Source organism: Musca autumnalis, unplaced genomic scaffold (genome assembly GCF_047663935.1).
Source record: "Musca autumnalis isolate F117 unplaced genomic scaffold, ASM4766393v1 scaffold_1, whole genome shotgun sequence".
In the NCBI taxonomy this organism is placed as follows: Eukaryota; Metazoa; Arthropoda; class Insecta; order Diptera; family Muscidae; genus Musca; species Musca autumnalis.
This window is the reverse complement of record NW_027411644.1, coordinates 289,813,648-289,836,713: the sequence shown is the minus strand read 5'-3', so window position 1 is coordinate 289,836,713 and position 23,066 is coordinate 289,813,648. Positions and strand designations below refer to the sequence as shown.

Here is a 23,066-nt window from a genome sequence, read left to right as displayed (position 1 = left end):
AGAAACTAGACCGTAATCCTAGACTAAAACCCGAGCGACGAATTTATGGCGTCAATATCCGAACGCCGTACATATCGTCTTCCCGAACACCGATACCCGAGCATCAACAACCGAAGCCGTGTTCCCGAACATCAACAGCCGAACATATCGTATTCCCGATCATCTGCAGCCGAACACCAAATGCATCGTCTTCCTGATCATCTGCAGCCGAACACCGAATTCATCGTCTCCCGATCATCTGCAGCCGAAAACCGAATACATCGTATTCCCGATAATCTGCAGATGATCACCAAATACATCGTCTTCCTGATCATCAGCAGCCGAACACCGAATTTATCGTCTCCCGATCATCTGCAGCCGAAAACCGAATACATCGTCTTCCCGATCATCTGCAGCCGAACACCGAATTCACCATCTTCCGATCATCTGCAGCCGAAAACCGAATACATCGTCTTCCCGATCATCTGCAGCCGAACACCGAATACATCATTCACACCCGAACACAAACAACACCATTTTCCCCGAAGAATAACCCGCTAATACAACACGAGCTCCTCAACTGCCAAACCCCAGCGAGTCTGCATAATACTTACGCAAACTATTAATTCAAATATATACCCATTGAATTCATTCTTATCGCATTTAAACACCAGTAGATTGTAAATTAGTATTTAATCAATAAATCCCCGATTTAGCCCCCAGGAAAGGGAGAATACTAGTCTTTTAATTTCGTAAGGTTTAGTGGGTCCTTATGGAGACCCTGGACGCGACTGAAGTTACCCCAGCCGACGAGAAAACCACGTTACACACTCCTGGTCCCGATAACATATCAGAATAATGGCAAAGCATTGCCCACTCCATGCAAACAGCAGCACAATCCATACTTGGATACCAGAGACCTCCAACAAGGAATCCATGGTATGACCAGGAGTGTCGTGCTGCTACCGAAGAGGAAAATGCGGCATATAGGGCTACTTTACAATCCGTAGCAACGCATAGCGTACGAGAGAGATATCGGGAAAAAAGGAGAGAAGAAACGTCTTTTTCGCAGGAAAAAGAGAGAGAGAGATGGAAAAGCGGGAATGTGAAAAAATCGAGATGTACAGGGGTCAGAATGAAGTCCGAAAATTCTACCAAAGAGTGAAGCATCAAACTGATGGCTTTGGTACAGGCACCTCCTCCTGTAGAGTTCAGCAAGGTAATTTGGTAACTGATGCAGATAGTGAGCTCAGGATATGGAAAGAACATTTTTCAACCTGTTAGTATCCAGCGAAGACGGCGAAGATACCACAGATCAAATCTCAGAAGATGGTATTGAATGTATACCGTCCAGCCAAAATGATGTAAAGACAGCAATAAACCGGCTGAAGAATAATAAGGCAGCAGGAGCCGATGGCTTACCAGCCGAGCTGTTCAAAACCGGAGGCGACACGCTGATAAGGTGTATTCATCAGCTAATTAGCACCATCTGTCAGGAAGAACGAGTACTCGACTATTGGCACCTGAGTATACTGTGCCCCGTCCATCAGAAAGGACATAAGACTGTATGCTCTAACTATAGGGGCATAAGTATACTCCTTATCGCTTACAAGATCGTGTCAGGGATATTGTGCGAACGACTAAAGCCTATGGTCAACGAGATAATTGGGCCATACCAATGCGCCTTTTGACCTGGCAAGTCCACCATTGACCAGATATTTACTTACTTACTTACTTAGCTGGCCCATTACAGAACATTTGTTCTATAGGCCGAACTAAGAAGAGATCTCCATTCCTCTCTATTTGTTGCTTTGCTCTCTGGAATACCGCGCCTTTTCATCTCAACATCCACTTGTTTGCGCCATCTATTCCTTGGCCTGCCAATTCTGCGTGCACCGCCATGTGGCATGTATTCATACGCCTTTTTAGCGGGTTCATCATCGCTCATTCTTATGATATGGCCTAGCCAACGCAATCGCTGCATCTCGATACGTTTAACAATATTCATGTCGTTGTATAGCAGATACAGCTCGTGGTTCATGCGACGTCGATATTCACCGTCAACGCAGATTGGTCCGTAGATCTTTCGAAGAATTTTTCTCTCAAACACACCAAGCACTGCCATGTCTGCTTGCGCAAGTACCCAGGCTTCGGAGCCATACATCAGCACGGGTAGTATCAGTGTTTTGTAGAGCGTTATTTTTGTTTGACGAGATGTGGCTTTGTTTTTAAACTGCTTACTTAATCCAAAGTAGCATCTGTTGGCCAATACAATTCTTCTTTTTATTTCACAACTGATGTCGTTTGTTGTGTTGACGGAGGTGCCGAGGTAGACGAAGTCTTTTACTACCTCAATATTATAGGAACCAACTTCCACAGTCGGTCCGAGCTCAATGGACGCATTGCGCGTCGACACCATCAACTTGGTCTTCTCACCGTTTACCGCCAGACCCACTTTAGCAGATTCTCCTTCGACCTTTATAAAGGTATCAGTTACTTCTTTTACTGATCGACCCATGATGTCTATATCATCAGCATAAGCAAGTAACATGTGACTATTGGTGTAGATTGTGCCACTTCTTTTGACGTTTGCCTCTCGTATAACCTTTTCTAGCAGGATGTTGAAGAGGTCACACGAAAGGCTGTCTCCTTGTCTGAAACCTCTTTTGGTACCAAACTCTTCGGAGAGGTTCTTTCCTATTTTAACTGAGGACCTCGTGTCAGTTAAAGTCATTTTACAAAGCCGGATGAGCTTTGCGGGAATACCAAATTCAGACATGGCTTGGAATACCTTTGAGCGCAGCGGACTGTCGAAGGCTGCTTTATAATCGACAAAAAGGTGGTAGGTGTCGATCTGCATCTCTTGGGTCTTCTCCAGGATTTGCCGCAGGGTAAATATCTGGTCAATGGTGGACTTGCCAGGTCTAAAGCCGCATTGGTATGGTCCAATAATCTCGTTGACCATTGGCTTTAGTCGTTCGCACAATATCCCTGACACGATCTTGTAGGCAATAGGGAGTAGACTTATGCCCCTATAGTTAGAGCATACAGTCTTATCTCCCTTCTTGTGGACGGGGCACAGGATACTCAGGTTCCAATCGTCGGGTACTCGTTCTTCCTGCCAGATGGTGCTAACTAGCTGATGAATACACCTTATCAGCGTGTCGCCTCCGGTTTTGAACAGCTCGGCTGGTAAGCCATCGGCCCCTGCTGCCTTATTATTCTTCAGCCGATTTATTGCTGTCTTTACCTCATCTTGGCTGGGCAGTATACATTCAATACCATCTTCTGGGATTGGGACTGTGGTATCTTCGTCTTCTTCGCTGCTATTGGATACCAACAGATTTGAAAAATGTTCTTTCCATATCCTGAGTATACTATCTGTATCAGTTACCAAATTACCTTGCTGGTCTCTACAGGAGGATGTGCCTGTACCAAAGCCATCAGTTTGATGCTTGACTCTTTGGTAGAATTTTCGGACTTCATTCTGGCTCCTGTACATCTCGATTTTTTCACACTCCCGCTTTTCCATCTCTCTCTTTTTCCTGCGGAAAAGACGTTTCTCCTCTTTCCTTTTCTCCCTGTATCTCTCTCGTGCGCTACGCGTTGCTACGGATTGTAAAGTAGCCTTATATGCCGCATTTTTCTCTTCGGTGGCAGCACGACACTCCTCATCATACCATGGATTCCTTGGTGGAGGTCTCTGGTATCCAAGTATGGATTTTGCGGCTGTTTGCATGGAGTGGGCAATGCTTTGCCATTGCGCTGATATGTTATCGGGATGAGGAGGGCTTTGATTAAGCAATTGGGCTAGTTGAGTGGAATATGCTGTGGCTATCTGTTGTGATTGCAGCTTACCGATGTCTAACTTTCGTGTTGTGTCTGCTCGTACTTTGTTTGCTACGTTTAAGCGGGTGCGTACCTTTGCTGCAACAAGGTAGTGGTCCGAATCAATGTTTGCGCCTCGGAACGATCGTACATCCAACACGCTCGATGAATGTCTTCCATCTATCACAACATGATCAATTTGGTTTCTTGTTTTCTGATCTGGAGACAGCCAGGTGCCCTTATGAATATCGAGATGATTAAATCTGGTACTGCTAACTACCATGTTTTTTGCAGCTGCAAAGTCTATCAGTCTCATACCATTGTCAGATGTTTCACTGTGGAGACTGAATTTCCCGACTGTTGGGCCAAAGATATTCTCCTTTCCAATTTTGGCATTAAAATCGCCTAGAATGATTTTAATGTCATGGGCAGGGCAACGGTCATATGTTTCTTCTAAGCACTCGTAAAATATATCTTTGGTCTGTTCGTCCTTTTCTTCAGTGGGAGCATGAGCGCAAATAAAGCTGATGTTGAAGAATTTAGCTTTTATTCGAATTGCAGCAAGTCTTTCATTCACTGGAGTGAAGCTGGATACAAGATGTTTTAGTCTCCGACTAACTACGAATCCACAACCAAACTCATGCTTTACGTCATGGCAGCTATAATACAGTGCGTCACCTTTAGGTGTTGTTGTGACGCCTTTCCCAATCCATCGTATTTCCTGTATGGCAGTAATATCGGTCTTGTACTTTTCAAGTACGTCTGCCAATGCGAAGACTGCACCTTCTCTATAAAGAGTGCGAACATTCCAGGTGCAGATTCGCAGATCATGGTCCTTAAAACGTTTGCGGGGTTCGTCAACTTTAGAGGGGTTTGTTTTTCTTTTCTTTCGTTTTTTCATAGTAGGCTGTTTTTTCTAGGGGAGGGTTACTAACCCGACGCCCAAACCCAAGTTTTTAACGTTCTTATGGGTGAACGCGCGGCACATGTTAGCTCACTACCTTTAACGGGTGTTAAAGGCAGTTCCCCAGGTGACACCACGGGGAGGTCAGTGTCCACTTGGGATGAAAGAGGGACCAAGATAAATCCTGGGCTTTGCCATGTTAAAACCGGTCAGGACCGTTCCTTGGTATCTTCCATCCCCTACGTCACCCAACCAGATATTTACCCTGCGGCAAATCCTGGAGAAGACCCAAGAGATGCAGATCGACACCTACCATCTTTTTGTCGATTATAAAGGAGACTTCGACAGCCCACTACGTTCAAAGGTATTCCAGGCCATGTCTGAATTTGGTATTCCCGCAAAGCTCATCCGGCTTTGTAAAATGACTTTAACTGACCCGAGATCCTCAGTTAAAATAGGAAAGAACCTCTCCGAAGAATTTTGTACCAAAAGAGGTTTCAGGCAAGGAGACAGCCTCTCGTGTGATCTCTTCAACATCCTGCTGGAAAAGGTTATTCGAGAGGCAAACGCCAAAAGAAGTGGCACAATCTACACCAATAGCCACATGTTACTTGCTTATGCTGATGATATAGACATCATGGGACGATCAGTAAAAGAAGTAACCGATACCTTTATGAAGGTCGAAGGAGAATCTGCTAAAGTGGGTCTGGCGGTAAACGGCGAGAAGACCAATCTGATGGTGTCGACGCGCAATGCGTCCATTGAGATCGGACCAACTGCTGAAATTGGTTGCTATAATTTTGAGGTAGTAAAAGACTTCGTATACCTCGACACCGCCGTAAACACAACAAGCGACATCAGTTGTGAAATAAAAAAGAAGAATTGTATTGTAATTGACAGATGCTACTTTGGTTTAAGTAAGCACTTTAACAACAAAGCCACATCTCGTCAAACAAAAATAACGCTTTACAAAACACTGATACTACCCGTGCTGATGTATGGTTCCGAAGCCTGGGTACTTGCGCAAGCAAATAAGACAGTGCTTGGTGTGTGAGAGAAAAATTCTTCGAAATATCTACGGACCAATATGCGTTGACGGTGAATATCGACGTCGTATGAACCACGATCTGTATCTGCTATACAAACGTATTGAGATGCAACGATTGCGTTGGCTAGGCTATATCATAAGAATCAGCGATGATGAACCCTCTAAAAAGGCGTATAAAAATGAGCCGCTTGGCGGTGCACGCAGAATTGGCAGGCCAAAGAATAGATGGCGCAAACAAGTGGATGAAGAGATGACAAGGCGCGGTATTCCATAATGAGAAGCAATAGACAGAGAGAAATGGAGATCTTTTCTTAGTTCGGTCTATAGAACAAATGTTCTGTAATGGACCAGCTAAGTAAGTAAGCAAAGTGAAACGACGCAAAGCGAATTAAGATTTTCTTTGGAAAATCATCTAAAGTTCGGAGATAGGTTCCAAGGTAAAGAACACTATTTTTCGTTATGCCCACAATTTTAGCTAAAACAGTCAAAATACCTGAAATCGTGCGGTGCCGTTGTATGAGGGCTACAATAAAAGTGGACCTATGTTTATAATTTTTGGTGGAAAAGATTCTACACCGCTGGGAACACTAAATTTCAAATTCGGTCGGAAAATTTAGCTGAAACAAGTAGGAAAAGCGTTAAGTTCGGTCGGGCCGAACTTTTTATACCCTCCACCATTTTTTATACCCACCTCCATTTCGGTGGATTAATGTGGCCACAACCTTCAAAATACCGAAAATCGGAAGGTACCGTTCTATGGGGCTATATGATGGCGTGGACCTATACCTATAAATTTCTGGGGGAAAGTTTTATACCCCAAACAAAGACTAAATACCACATTTCAGCCATCTTGGTGTGATAAAGAGGATATCGTCCTATGGGGGCTATATCAAAACGTGGACCTATATAAACATTTTATGGTAGAAATGTTTCTTAGCCTCTGGAAACACAAAATACAAAGTTACAACCGATTCTGTTGTCAAATGAGACTAATACATCCAAAATATATTAAACTGACGCGTACTTTATATGGGGCGTTATATGGGGGCTATACCAAAACGTGGAACTATACAAACCAACTTTGGTAGGAATGTTTTTTGGCCCCTGGAGACACAAAATACCAAATTACAACCAATTCGGTGGTAAAATGGGACAAATATCTAAAAAAATCCTTAAAATGACGACGCGTCACGCGTCATTTTGTATGAGGGCTATACGAAAGCGTGGACCTACATAGCCCGCTTTCAATACCAAAAGTCTTACGTACATATAATAGATTTTCTCAAAATGTCATCCACCTACGTCAATGCGTTCGGACGCTAGAGTGATTTCCACAGACGGACGGACATGGCTATATCGATGTAAAATTGCACGCTGATCAAGAATATATATAGCTTGTGGGGTCTACAATGACTATTTCGAGTAGTTACAAACGGAGTGACAAACTCAATATACCCCCATCCTATGGTGGAGGGTATAAAAAGGTAAAAATACCTGAAATCGGGCGGCTATACAAAATTTCAGCCCTCTATCTCAAATCATTCGGAAGACGGATAAGGCCAAATCAACTTAGAATTTTACCCTGATCAAGAATATATATATTCTATAGGGTCGCAAATGATTATTACAATTTGTTATAAACATAAAAAACAAACTTAATATACCCTCCATACAATGGTCGAGGGTATACAAATTTAGACACTCAAACTTAAAACAACGCATCATCGAAAGTCGAACGACGCATAGTGAAAATCGGTATTAACTAAGCAACGACGCAACTTCGAAAACAACGCAAAGTGATACGATGCAAAGCGTGGCCTTTCCGTGTCCCTAATACAAAGGGTACCATATTTAGTAGCTTTTAGTACTTTACGTACCCTTCCAGTTCGAATTTCCAAAAACCCAGCCTCATCTCACCCCTACACACCAACAGCAACCCACACTTATAATTTCAAGCTTCTAGCTTGAGCCGTTTCGTCTGGGCGATAATCTGTCACTCACTCACTTATCACTTAGCTCTTTTATATAATAAGATTATTGAATCCAAACATGTAAAAAAGTGTCAGTCGGCTTTGCCGACAGAGGTATACCCTCAGCCAATGTGAATTGAAACTTTCATCTACGGACAGATAGAATGTATTCAGCGTCTCTTCAGAATTTTGTGGCTCGTTTTCAACATTTGAACTTGCCGACAAAAATGTGGATTAGGAATTAACACAAATGTTGAACTTTTGTGGGGGAGGTACCCTTAGGGAGGACCGATATGGGCCATTTTAGAAGTTAAACTAAATTTTGACAAAATATTAGGAGATCCAAAGTTTGGACCAAATTGGTTGCATCATTCAAGTGATATCGTCCTAACATTTTAGTGACATTTTTTTAAATATTGGGGAGAAGTACCGGAAGTTGCCCCCTGAAACTAAGTTTGGATAAAATATGACGAAGACCAAATGTTGCACCAAATCGGTAGAACAGTTCGAGAGCCACATATGGTGACATAGGGCTTTTTTCACCTTTCGGGACGTTTTCCCAAGAAATATGGACCTGCCCCTGAAAAAACTTTTACCGTTGTAATGGAGGTAGCGAATGCAAATCGCTTCAACAAAATTCAAAGTGATTCGAGAGCAGGTCTTAAAGTGAACTTATCCGAAATTTTGTGTGGGAGGTACCGAAAGGAGTGGATAAATATAACCCATATTCGAACCTGATATATATGTGATTGATATATTAGGATGTGCAGAGTATGGATTACATCAGTCACTCCCTTCAAGAGTTATCGTGCGCATATTTTTCCGAAGTTTTTTGAATTTTTGTGAGGGAGGTACCTGAAGGAGTGGGCCGACATGGTTTATCTTCAAACTTAAACTATGTTTGAACAAAATATTACGAAGGCCAAATTTTGGACCGAATTGGCAGATCCGTTCGAGATGTATCTTGCGCTCCAACCACTACACACGTTGTCATAAGGGTTTTTTTGCACCTTTCAGGCTTTTTTCTCAGGAAGTATGGACTTGCCCCTTATAAAACTTGTACCGCGTATGGGCGACAGCGAATACAAGTTGTTACAACAAAAATCAAAGCGATTCGAGAGCAGCTCCTAAACTGAACTTTTCCGAAATTTTGTGTGGGAGGTACCCGAAGGAGTGGACCGATTGAGTCCATATTTAAACTTCATCTAAGTCTGGTAGAACTTTCACGATGTACAAAGTGTTACACCCTTCAAGAGTTATCGTGCGCACAAATTTTCCGAACATTTTCGAACTTTTGTGGGGGAGGTACCGGAAGGAGTGGACCGATATAGCCCATCTTCGAACTTAAACTAAGTTTGGACAAAACATCACGAAAGCCAAACTTTGGATCGAATCGGTTGCTCCGTTCGACAGTTATCGTGCGCACCGTCCATCCAGACAGACAGACAGACGGACATGGCTAAATCAACTCCAAATTGTCTGAAACACATTTCGTCCATACATACTTGGGGTCTAAAACCATTATTTCGATGAGGCACATTTTGCCCGTATGAAAGTGTATATGGTAAATTTCAAATTTCCTTTACAATTACATAGAAAAAAAATTAAAAACTTTTTTGGCGAGCACATACGCCATTTTTGGTACATGGGTTACGAAAAAAATCGTGGTTTCAAATCTGTTCGCGTTCACAAAATTGGATGCTGCACTCAAAAGTTATGTGCGGTTTTACTCTCTTGTAAAGAAAAAATATTTAAAAATTCCTATTGTGTTGTAATAAGAACATGTATATATGAATTGTTAGCAGCGTTTGATATCTATCCGCAGATGCTAAAATAGTTGCTAAATTTATTTTTATTTTCGCGGAAAATCAAAAAATATTGAAGAAATCTTGGAATAAATTTTATTTATTCTAAATCAGGGTCCAAAAAATCTCTAAAAAAAATAATTTAAAAATACGTACAGAATCTAGACATCGCGTAGACATGTGAGACCAAAATTATAAAGATTGCGTTTACAACTTGCATATTACAGCAACAACAAAGAACGGAAACTTATTGTTGGAAATTATTTCAAAAATATATTTTTGGTTAAATACGAAAAATTTGAAAAATAAATGTTGGGAGTTATTCTATTATTTCGCTAAATTTCCATACAAATCCTGAAGTATTTTGTTTAAAATTCTACAAGAAAAGTAATTAGTCATCGAGAAAGTATATTTGCTTTCTGTTATAAGCAATAGAAATAAGAAGTAGAGAGTAATAATGAAATTACAATCAAAGAAAAAACATAGAAGTTAAAAACCGAATAATTCGCGAATTGGTTTAAATCGGTTGAGGTACATGTACTTTTCGGATACAGGGAGTCCATGTCTATCAATATGCACGGATTTTCCCATGTTTCATTCAGCGGCCAAAGTGTGCCATCAGTTGCATCTTACTATTCGAAAAACATCCACCCACTATTATAAGAAAAATTCGCGACTTATTAAATGGTGAACCTCAACTTCAACGATTGAAAAACTTTTTTGAATATTACCATATACCCTCGTTAGCATAAATGCTGAGGGTATAAAAATCTATGTCTTGCTTAAATCCCAGACAATTATACCACCTACAGCAGCTTCACTACTATCCCATCCATCATGTGATTATTTTCAATACACTCTTAGAGACACCTCATAAAATGTTAGCATTCCATAATCTCAAACATTATTTCCATTCTTATATCTCACACAAAAGTTTTTACTGACTCCCAATATTAAATAAGAATACCATTGTTATTCCTAAATGACCATAGAAGTCGCTCGTAAAATACAATTTGAGTAGATGTTGAAAGCCAAGTGTTCATTTGCAAAAAAAAAGACGGTTATATTTATGTTCTCGACAATTGGATTTGCTCGTAGACAATAATGATAGACACAACCATACGCTTTCATTGGATAACATACTGAGGAAAAAGCATAAAATGTAATAACCACTGAAGTGTGTCAACTTCATTGTGCAGTAAAAGCAAAAAAACGGGAAATTGCAAAGAACAGCAGAACTACCATCATCATCATAATGTAACATAACCTATAAACTGTTAGTTATTGACATTACATTGGCGTTTTACAGTTATCTGTGAATTTCCTTGTTAACTTTGTTTTTATGGTGACAGTGACCCATCATAGCACGCGGTTTTTTTCTTACATGGCTATTCATTTGCTTCGATCCTTTTTCCCTTTGTGTCGAAAATGAAAGCACAGAGTGGTGCTCAGCTGGAATATTTTTTTTATGAATTCTACGATTAGAAGAAAACTGTCATTATGTTGTTCATAAAAGGAAAAGAATAAGATGAAGTAAATCTACTCTTTCCAGGAAATATTCAAAAAATATAAAAAACGTTAAATTAAAACATAAAATTACAAGAGCAAATACTTCTACTTTCTTACTTTGCAGGCCCATTACAGAACATTTGTTCCATAGACCGAACTAAGAAAAGATCTCCAATTCTCTCTGTTTCGTGCATCACGATTTCTGTTTTGCAGCTGCAAAGTCTATCGGCCTCATACCATTGTCAGATGCTTCACTGTGGAGACTGAATTTCCCGACTGTTGGGCCAAAGATATTCTCCTTTCCAATTTTGGCATTAAAATCGCCTAGTATAATTTTAATGTCATGGGCAGGGCAACGGTCATAAGTTTCTTCTACGCGCTCGTAAAATATATCTTTGGTCTGTTCGTCCTTGTCTTCAGTGAGAGCATGAGCGCAAATAAAGCTGATTGAAGATTGAAGAATTTTGCTTTTAATCGAATTACAGCGAGTCTTTCACTCACTGGGGTGAAGCTGGAGACCAGATGTTTTAATCTCCGACCAACTACAAATCCGCAACCAAACTCATTATTTGGAATACCGCGCCTTGTCATCTCTTCATCCCCTTGTTTGCGCCATCTATTCTTTGGCCTGCCAATTCTGCGTGCACCGCCATGTGGCTCGAATTTATACGCCTTTTTAGCGGGATCATCATCGCTCATTCTTATGATATGGCCTAGCCAACGCAATCGCTGCATCTCGATACGTTTAACTATATTCATGTCGTTGTATAGCAGATACAGCTCGTGGTTCATACGACGTCGATATTCACCGTCAAGGCAGATCGGTCCGTAGATCTTTCGAAGAATTTTCCTCTCAAACACACCAAGCACTGCCTTATCTGCTTGAGCAAGTACCCAGGCTTCGGAACCATACATCAGCACGGGTAGTATCAGTGTTTTGTAAAGCGTTATTTTTGTTTGACGAGTTGTGACTTTGTTTTTAAAGAGCTTACTTAAGCCAAAGTAGCATCTGTTGGCCAATACAATTCTTCTTTTTATTTCACAACTGATGTCGTTTGTTGTGTTTACGGCGGTGCCGAGATATACGAAGTCTTTTACTACCTCAAAATTATAGGAACCAACTTCAACAGTTGGTCCGATCTCAATGGACGCATTGCGCGTCGACACCATCAGCTTGGTCTTCTCGCCGTTTACCGCCAGACCCACTTTAGCAGATTCTCCTTCGACCTTCATTTGACGTTTGCTTCTCGTATAACCTTTTCTAGCAGGATGTTGAAAAGATCACACGTAAGGCTGTCTCCTTGCCTGAAACCTCTTTTGGTACAAAACTCTTCGGAGAGCTTCTTTCCTATTTTAACTGAAGATCTTGTGTCAGTTAGAGTCATTTTACAAAGACGAATGAGCTTTGCAGGGATAGCAAATTCGGACATGGCCTGGAATACTTTTGAACGTAGTGAGCTGTCGAAGGCTTCTTTAAAATTAGAGTTGTGTAGTTCCGGAACGAACTAGTTCCAAGAAACTATTCCGGACAAGGAACTATTGGAACTATATCCAGTTCTTGCGTTTATACAGTTCCTTTAGTTCATATAGCTCCTTTCGTGCTTCTCGTTCCTTCAATTTAAAGCCTACGTCGATCTTTCGTCGTTGCTGTTTTTTCGCAGCATCCACCAAACCATGAAAACTTGTCGGTTCATTAAACTTTTTCGGTCCCGGAACTATTTGGAACGAAAAAAAACGATGAAAGAGAAAGATTCGTAGAACTATATCGGTCTCGGAAATATTTGGAGCTATCTAACTATATTAAGGAACTAGTTCCTTTTGGGAAAAGGAACTAGAAGGATCGATCCGCTCCGGGAACTAGATTGCCCAACTCTATTTAAAATCGACAAAAAGGTGGTAGGTGTCGATCTGCATCTCTTGGATCTTCTCCAGGGTAAATATCTGGTCAATGGTGGACTTGTCAGGTCTAAAGCCGCATTGGTATGGTCCAATTATTTCGTTGACCATGGGCTTTAGTCGTTCGCACAATATCTCTGACACTATCTTGAAGGCGATAGGGAGAAGACTTATGCCCCTATAATTGGAGCATAAAGTCTTATGTCCTTTCTTATGAACGGGACACAGAATGCTCAGGTTCCAATAGTCGGGTACGCGTTCTTTCTGCCAGATGGAGCTAACTAGCTGATGCATACACCTTATCAGCGTGTCGCCTCTTTTTTAAGCAGCTCGGCTGGTAGGCCATCAGCTCCTGCTGCCTTATTAATCTTCAGCCGATTTATTGCTGTCTTTACCTCATCTTGGCTGGGCGGTATACATTCAATACCATCTTCTGGGATTGGGACTGTGGTATCTTCGTCGACTTCGCTACTATTGGATATCAACAGTTTGGAAAAATGCTCTTTCCATATCCTTAGCACACTATTTGTATCAATTACCAAATTAGGTTGCTGGTCTCTACAGGTGGATGTGCCTGTACCAAAGCCATCTGTTTGATGTTTCACTCTTTGGTAGAACTTTCGGACTTCATTCTGGCTCCTGTACATCTCGATTTTTTCACACTCCCGCTTTTCCATTTCTCTCTTTTTCTTGCGGAAAAGACGTTTCTCTTCTCTCCTTTTCTCCCGATATCTCTCCCGTGCGCTACGCGTTTTCTTCGGTAGCACCACGACACTCCTGGTCATACCATGGATCCCTTGGCGGAGGTCTCTGGTATCCAAGTACTGATTTTGCGGCTGTTTGCATGGAGTGGGCAATGTTTTGCCATTGTCCTGATATGTTATCGGGACGAGGAGTGTTTTGTATAAGCAGTTGGGCCAGTTGAGTGGAATATGTTGTGGCCATTTCTGTAAGAAACTGAATTTTAATCCTCCAAAACGAGGGCTTTATAAATAGAAAATATATCTAAAACATGTAAAAGTCCATAAATAACAATTCTGTTAAAAATCTGGCAAAAGCGTGGATTTTTTAAAAACAATTTTTTCAAACGCGTATTTTTTAAAAATATATTTGTTCAAACGTGGATTTTTTAAAATATTTTTTCACACGTGGAATTTTTAAAATATTTTTGAAACGTGGATTTTTTTAAAATAGTTTTTCAACCGTGGATTTTTTAAAAATAGTTTTTCAACCGTGGATTTTATAATTTTTTTTTTCAAACGTGGATTTTTTTAAAATAGTTTTTTCAAACGTGGATTTTTTAAAAATAATTTTTTCAAACATGGATTTTTTAAAAATATTTTTTCAAACGTGGATTTTTTAAAAATATTTTTTTCAAACTTGGATTTTTTAAAAATATTTTTTTCAAACTTGGATTTTTTAAAAATATTTTTTTCAAACGTGGATTTTTTAAAAATATTTTTTCAATCGTGGATTTTTTAAAAATATTTGTTTCAAACGTGGATTTTTTTAAAAATATTTGTTTCAAACGTGGATTTTTTAAAAATATTTTCTTCAAACGTGAATTTTTAAAGATATTTTTTTCAAACGTGGATTTTTTAAAAAAAATTTTTTCAAACGTGGATTTTTTAAAAATATTTTTTTCAAACGTGCATTTTTTAAATTTTTTTTTTTTAAACGTGGATTTTATAGAAATATGTTTTTCAAACGTGGATTTTATAAAAATATTTTTTTCAAACGTGGATTTTTTAAAAATATTTTTTTTAAACGTGGATTTTATAAAAATATTTTTTTCAAACGTGGATTTTTTAAAAATATTTTTTTCAAACGTGGATTTTTTAAAAAATATTTTTTCCAGACGTGTATTTTTTAAAAATATTTTTTCCAGACGTGGATTTTTTAAAAAATATTTTTTCCAGACGTGTATTTTTTAAAAATATTTTTTTCAAACTTGTATTTTTTAAAAATATTTTTTTCAAACGTGGATTTTTTTAAAATATTTTTTCAAACGTGGATTTTATAAAAATATTTTTTTCAAACTTGGATTTTTAAACAATTTTCTTAAAACGTGGATTTAAAAAAAAAAAAAACAAATTTAAAACGTGGATTTTTTAAAAATACTTTTTTCAAACGTGTATTTTTTTAAAAATATTTTTTTCAAACGTGGATTTTTTAAAAATATTTTTTTAAACGTGGATTTTTTAAAAATATTTTTTTAAACGTGGATTTTTTAAAAATATTTTTTTTAAACGTGAAGGTCTCTGGTATCCAACTACTGATTTTGCGGCTGTTTGCATGGAGTGGGCAATGTTTTGCCATTGTCCTGATATGTTATCGGGACGAGGAGTGCTTTGTATAAGCAATTGGGCCAGTTGAGTGGAATATGCTGTGGCTATCTGTTGTGATTGCAGCTTACCAATGTCCAACTTCCGTGTTGTGTCTGTTCGCACTTTGTTTACTACGTTTAATCTGGTATGTACCTTTGCTGCAACAAGGTAGTGGTGCGAGTCAACGCACGGAACGATCGAACATCCAACACGCTTGATGCATGTCTTCCATCTATCACAACGTGATCAATTTAATTTCTTGTTCTTTGATCTGGTGACAGCCAGGTGCCCTTATGAATATCGAAATGCTTAAATCTGGTACTGCTAACCACCATGTTTTTGCAGCTGCAAAGTTTATAAGCCTCATACCATTGTCAGATGTTTCACTGTGGAGACTCAATTTCCCGACTGTTGGGCCAAAGATATTCTCCTTTCCAATTTTGGCATTAAAATCGCCTAGAATAATTTTAATGTCATGGGCAGGGCAACGATCATATGTTTCTTCTAAGCGCTCGTAAAATATATCTTTGGTCTGTTCGTCCTAGCCTTCAGTGGGAGCATGAACGCACATAAAGCTGATGTTGAAGAATTTTGCTTTTAATCGAATTACAGCTAGTCTTTTATTCACTGGGGTAAAGCTGGAGACCAGATGTTTTAATCTCCGACAATCTACAAATCCGCAACCAACCTCATGCTTTGTGTCATGGCAGCTATAATACAGTGCGTCACATTTAGGTGATGTTGTGACGCCTTTCCCGTTCCAACGTATTTCCTCTATGGCAGTAATGTCGGCCTTGTACTTTTCAGGTACATCTGCCAATGCGTAAACTGCATCTTCTCTATAAAGAGTGCGAACATTCCAGGTGCAGATTCGCAGATCATGGCTCTTAAAACGTTTGCGGGGGTCGTCAACTTTTGATGGATTTGTTTTTCTTTTCTTTCGTTTTTTCATTGTAGGCTGCTTTTTCTAGGGGAGGGTTACTAACCCTGCGCCCAAACCCAAGTTTTTAACGTTCTTATGGGTGAACTCGCGGCACATGTTAGCTAACTACCTTTAACACCCGTTCAAGGTAGTGAGTTAACATGTGCCGCGCGTTCACCCATAAGAACGTTGCTAAAGTCTACTATTTTCAAAACTTTTTACCATTTTTTCTTTATAAATCTGTAAAAATTAAAAAATAGTATATTCTTGCAGGTTCTGGAGCAGAGCAAATTATTTATAAACATTTTTTCTAAAATCAAAACTTAATTCCGTATTTTAGAGAAGTTTATAAACTTAGTAAGAAAAACAATTTCTTCAAGAATGTTCAAATTTTTAATTTTTAAAGACATTTTTCAGGACATAAACAATGCAATAAAATTTAAAGTTTTTCCATAAAAAATAAATATCCACCTTCACTTCTCCCGCTTGGTAACAAAAAAGTAACATTGTCCGCAAAAAAAATTCCATTTGTCATACCTTTACCCAACATGTCACATTTCTCGGCACCTTTCACTTCAATTTATTTCAGGTTTCATTGTCCCAGCAGGATATTTTAAATAAAGTAAAAGGAACAAAATACAAAAAGAATTGGAAATAAATATTTTTTTCTACCTTCTTGTTTACATTGTCAAGATGCGTTGTTGTCGTCATCATCATCTGCATATCAAAGTTATCAATTCTGTTTATTTATTTTCTTTACATACCTTTATGTCATCTCCATTTGTTTATCTTTTCTGCTTTACGTTTTTCTAGGGTCATAACAAATTACTTTGTTGTGTCACTGGCCATGGCGGATATGCTGGTCGCTCTGTGTGCAATGACATTTAATGCATCTGTGGAACTGTCCGGTGGTAAATGGATGTTCGGTCCATTCATGTGTAATGTTTACAACAGTCTGGATGTTTACTTTTCGACAGCCAGTATTTTGCATTTGTGTTGCATCTCTGTGGACAGGTGAGTTTTGTATTTTTTTTTCTTATTTTTATTTTTTATCAGTTACAAGAGCAACAGGCAATTCGTTTACTTATAATGTAAATATAAATACGGACACTCATACACAATGATACAGATATTTGATGTTGTTACAAATTTATACAGTGTTTGTCCTGAAGAGAAACAGTTCGTTGGTGGGTAGAAGGTTAAAGGTTAAAAAAACGTTAAAAAAACTAAAATTATAAAGTCAAAAAGCAATTATATCGAAAAATTTAATATTAAATTATGACACGAAAGGTTTTGTTCTTAAGGTGTCAAATGGAATTTCTAATTTTATTTACAAGCATTTAAATGAAGTAAAAAAGCTGAAAATCTCCGAATTTGTTATACCCCACACTGAGGCAAACCTCAAATTTTAATATATTCTAAAACACAACAGCAGATGCATGAGGGTCAAATATAAAAGGTTCTCCAAATAGTCAACTCAAAACCATTTCTGTACGTAACTGAATTTTAATCCTCCAAAATGGGGGCTTTATAAATAGAAAATATATCTAAAACACTAAATAAATTCAACAAAATATATCTAAAACATTCAAAAGTCCTTAAATACCAATAGTTACCACCCAATTCTGTTAAAAATTTGGCAAAAGCGTGGATATTTTAAATAATTTTTTCCAAAGTGGATTTTTAAAAAATATTTTTTCAAAAGTGCATTTTTTAAAAATATTTTTTTCACACGTGGATTTTTTAAAAATATTTTTTTCAAACGTGGATTTTTTAAAATTTTTTTCAAACGTGGATTTTTTAAAATTTTTTTCAAACGGATTTTTAAAGATTTTTTTTTGAAACGTGGATTTTTTAAAATTTTTTTCAAACGGATTTTTAAAGATATTTTTTTTCAAAGTTGGATTTTTTAAAAATATTTTTTTCAAAGTTGGATTTTTTAAAAATATTTTTTTCAAACATGGATAAAAAAATTTCAAACGTGAATTTTTTAAAAATATATTTTTCAAACGTGGATTTCTAAAAAATATTTTTTTCAAACGTGGATTTTTTTAAATATTTTTTTCAAACGTGGATTTTTTTAAATATTTGTTTCTAAAGTGTTTTTTCAAAGGTGGATTTTTTGAAAATATTTTTTTCAAACGTGGATTTTTTAAAATTTTATTTTGTTCAAACGGGAATTTTTTGAAAATATTTTTTTCAAACGTGGATTTTTTTAAAAATATTTTTCTTCAAACGTGGATTTTTTAAAAATATTTTTTTCAAACGTGAATGTTTTAGATATATTTTTTTTCAAACGTGGATTTTTTAAAAATATTTTTTCCAACCTTGATTTTTTAAAACTATTTTTTTAAGCGTGGATTTTTTAAAACATGTTTTTTCAAACTTGGATTTTTTAAAAATATATTTTTTCAAACGTGGTTTTTTTAAAAATATATTTTTTCAAACGTGGATTTTTTAAAAATATATTTTTCAAACGTGGATTTTTAAAAAAAAAAAATTTTCAAACGTGTATTTTTTAAAAACATTTTTTTCAAACGTGCATTTTTAAAAAATATTCTTTCAAACGTGCATTTTTAAAAAATATTCTTTCAAAGGTGGATTTTTGGACTATTTTTATTAAACGGGGATTTTTAAAACTATTTTTATTAAACGTGGCTTTTTTAAAAATATATTTTTTTTTAATATTTTTTCAAACGTGGCTTTTTTAAAAATATATTTTTTTAATATTTTTTCAAACGTGGATTTTTTAAAACTATTTGTATTAAACGTGGCTTATTTAAAAATATTTTTTCAAACGTGGATTTTTTAAAACTATTTTTATTAAACGTGGCTTATTTAAAAATATTTTTTTAAACGTGGCTTATTTAAAAATATTTTTTTAAACGTGGCTTATTTAAAAATATTTTTTTAAACGTGGATTTTTTAAAAATATTTTTTACGATTTGGTCCAAAATTTGGCTTTCGTAATATTTTGTCCAAACTTAGTTTAAGTTCGAAGATGGTATCCGTCAACTCCTTCCGGTACCTCCCCCACAAAAGTTCGAAAATGTGCGGAAAAATTGTACGCACGATAACTCTTGAAGGGAGTAACCGATTTGGTCCATACTTTGCACATCGTGAAAATTCTACCAGACCAATATGGTCCACTCCTTCCGGTACCTCCCACACAAAATTTCAGAAAAGTTCAGTTTAGGACCTGCTCTCGAATCGTTTTTATTTTTGTTGTAGCAACTTGTATTCACGACCCACCAAACGGCGGTACAAGTTTCATCAGGGACAAAACCATACTTCCTGAGATAATAACCTGAAAGGTTCAAAAACCCCTATGACACCGTGTGTAGTGGTTGGAGGGCGAACGGATCTGCCGATTCGATCCAAAATTTGGCCTTGATAATATTTTGTCCAAACTTAGTTTAAATTCGAAGATGTTCGGAAAAATTGTGCGCACGATAACTCTTGAAGGGAACGACCGATTTTATCCATATTTTACGTATGCTAATATATCTACCAGGTATAGATCAGGTTTGAATATGGACTATATTTGCCCATTCATTCGGATACCTCCCACACCAAATTTCGGATAAGTTCACTTTAAGACCTGCTCTTGACTAACTTTGATTTCTGTTGAAGCAAATTGCAATCGCTGTCTCAATTACAACGGTAAAAATTTTGTCAGTGGCAAGTCCATACTTCTTGGGAAAAGAGCCCGAAAGTTGTAAAAAAACCCCCTATGGCATCATATGTAGTAGCTGAAGTGCACAATAACTCTCGAACTGATAAACCGAATTGGTCCAAAATTTGGCCTTCGTCATATTATGTCCAAACTTAGTTTAACTTCTAAAATGGTCCATATCGGTCCTCTCCTTAAGATACCTCCCACATCTGTTCGGAGATCCTTTGTAAATTTATACCGATGATGTTTTTTGTGGTCCTGTTTATAGCCATCTATGTTTTCTGTGGACAAGTCCATGCTTCCTGGCATACTGGTCCAACAGGTGTACGATAACCCACTGAAATGAGTAGTGGGCGCGATATCTATCGAAAAGATATGAATCTCAGAATAAGATCCACTTCCGTAATGCACTATGTCGGTCCATTTCCTCCTCCGCAAAACTTTTGAACTTTAATCCTAGATGAAAGTTCCAATTCACTTATTCTGAGGGTATAGCTCTGTCGGCAAAGCCGACTGATACTTTTACTTGTTTCATAGGCAGGAGAAGTTCAAAGATGGGCTATATCGGTATTTTGGGCATTTTAGCTTAATTTTTTGACCGAACTACCCGTAGTCAAAAAATTTCTCCACTAAAAACCGTCAACATAGGTCCATGTTTTGGTATAGCTCCCATATAACGGTACCTCCCGATTTTCGGTATTTTAAGATTTTAGCTACAATTTTTGACCAAACTACCTGTAATTTGACAGTTGAGGTTCCTAGTATCACAAAACATCTCCACCTAAAACTGTCAACATAGGTCCATGTTTTGGTATAGCCCCCATATAAAGGTACCTCCCGATTTTTACAATTTTGAGAATTTTAGCTAAAATTTTTCACGGAACTACCTGTAATTTGATAGTTGAGTTTTAGCTACAAATTTCGACCGAAGTATTTGTAAGTCGACATTTGAGGTTCCCAGTGGTCACACAACATCTCCACCAAAAACAGTCAGCATAGGTCCATGTTTTTGTATGAAGGACATCAAAAGCTAGTCCTTCATCGATTCGATTTTATTTTAAAAAAAATTGTCCGTTTTATGACCAGCAAATATAAGTTTTTTAAGCAAAACATTGAAATTTTGGCTTTTCACCACCATGGAGTCCACCATTTCCGCAAAACCCAATGTTTTCAAAAAATCGATCGAAGAAGGACTAGATCTTTATGTTCTAACCCAGCAAAAAAAGTCCTCCCAAAATCATGGGTTTTGTAAGGGATTTTTGGCAGCCGTAACTACTCGCAAACCCCCTTTCTTCCCCATTATTTTTACAAGGGCATGTCGCACTCAGTTTCTAGTTATTTTATGACCACTAGAATAACGAGTTATTCTATAGCCACTAGAAGTTGAAAAGTAAGTTGAAAAAAATCTATTTTTAGAACAGTTGATGTAGAGATTTTTTTTTAATTTCACTTTTATTTTATTTCGCTCGCTCTGCGAGTTGAACACACGAACCCTCTGATTTCTAGCCAAAGACACTACATACTAGGCCACGCACACGAACATTAAGGGTTGCTTAAGAACTTAAATGTGCAGTGCACAACGAACTGTTATTTTTGAATTAAAAAAACTCGCGTGCCGGCAGTGAGCCTTGAACACACAACACTAGGATTTATAGTCGGGCACACACTCACTGTGCCACCGTCCTCATTACTTAGTGAGGAGCAAAGTAAGTAGGTTTGCCTTGTAATTTTTTTAAGAAGTATCCCATTACTTTTCAGATTACTTTTAATGGGAAAAGAAGCTTGTTTACATTACTTTGTAATGGGTTACGTAATGACTACCGGATCCAAATTTTTGCTGGGAAATAAGCATGGCGATCGTTTCATTAGTTTTCGAGCTAGAGTTGGCATCGCAAAACGCTTTAATAAAAACAGGATTGGGTTGTTGAGTTTTTCAACAAGAAAAATTCAGATGAAAAAAATCAACTTTTTAAAAAAATCAACTACTAAAAAATTCATATTTTTCTCGAAAAAAAAATCACGAAAAATTGCTTTAATTGGGCTTTACATCTGGGGGTCACCCATTAATCTAAGTCCTTTACCACAATGCTATAGTCAGGAGCCACATGAAACATTGCACAGCTCACGTATAGTATTCAAACTGCACACGTCATTCTATTGAGTCAAACCCTACTCACTGTGCACTACGTGAATGAATATGTAGACATTTCTGACATCCCCTGACATATTCAACTCCACGTAGACGATGATGTTTCCATTAAACAATTTCCATTACCATTTAAAAGTGTAAAAGATTGAGCGTCAAACATAACCATAAAACCGTAGAGATTTGAGGACGACCCTTTGAAATGATAACGTCCACAGAGATTTGGTTGCTCCTTTTTTTTGCTCCTGCAATACAAAACATAGACAGGGATTCTGTGAAAACAAAATTGTTGCTTTAACTTTGGAATGTTGTTGTGTTAATTTATATGAACCAAACGAACGCCATTTTCTCTTCAAACACGTCCAACAACCTTTCTGCTTAAAATGGGATTTTGTTTTGGAATAATGTTATCTTAGCCGTTAGTTGATATGCCGAGAGATTAGTTTGTATTTTTAAGTCGGGTCATATGAACAGCGTGGGATTAACATGTTGAAGATGAATGTTGTGATACTATTAAAAACAATAAATCTAGATTTTGTTTTAAGTGGATTTAAACCAAAGGACATTTTTTTGTTTTTCGTTGGATAAAGTTCTTAGGTTGGTGTTTAGCAGTAAGCCAGCATCATTTTATTAATGAGGGCAACAAGTTTATGCAAATAAATAAGGATTTTTGGAAAAATTCCAAGGTTTTCAATTTACTTTGTAGGTGCTTAGCACTCCTTTCCACCAACTAAAACCGTGAAGTGGTATAGTGTATGTGATTAGCAAATGTTTCAACAATTTATTATAAATTCATTTATCATTTGAACATTTCAATTAATTTTTCTCTCCAATCATTTATCAATTAATTAATTTTGTGAGGCCAATCACAATAGTGGCAGTTCCAATGAAACAGCTGTCATTCGTTCAGATTCCCCGAATTTCATAACAAATCATTACCAATGCAATTGTCCAAAACCATTACTGTTGCCGGTAATTGAACAATAATAATTTTTCAATTTTATGTTTCCATTATTCGTTAATCTCTCTCCCTCTTCTGAGAAGGAAGCTGTAATC

At 37.4% G+C, this 23,066-nt stretch overlaps 2 protein-coding genes across 5 annotated transcripts in view; both read left to right on the top strand.

Moving 5' to 3' along the window:
- The window catches only part of LOC141389683 (octopamine receptor beta-3R-like), an 825,473-nt gene that overhangs the window by 482,375 nt on the left and 320,032 nt on the right, over window positions 1-23,066 (top strand). The window lies entirely within an intron of this gene.
- Window positions 1-23,066, top strand: part of LOC141392074 (octopamine receptor beta-3R-like) — a 557,224-nt gene that overhangs the window by 491,148 nt on the left and 43,010 nt on the right. The window contains exon 7 of the mRNA XM_073965033.1: window positions 17,002-17,202. Coding sequence (XP_073821134.1) covers window positions 17,002-17,202 — 201 coding nt within the window. The remainder of the gene's footprint in view (window positions 1-17,001; window positions 17,203-23,066) is intronic.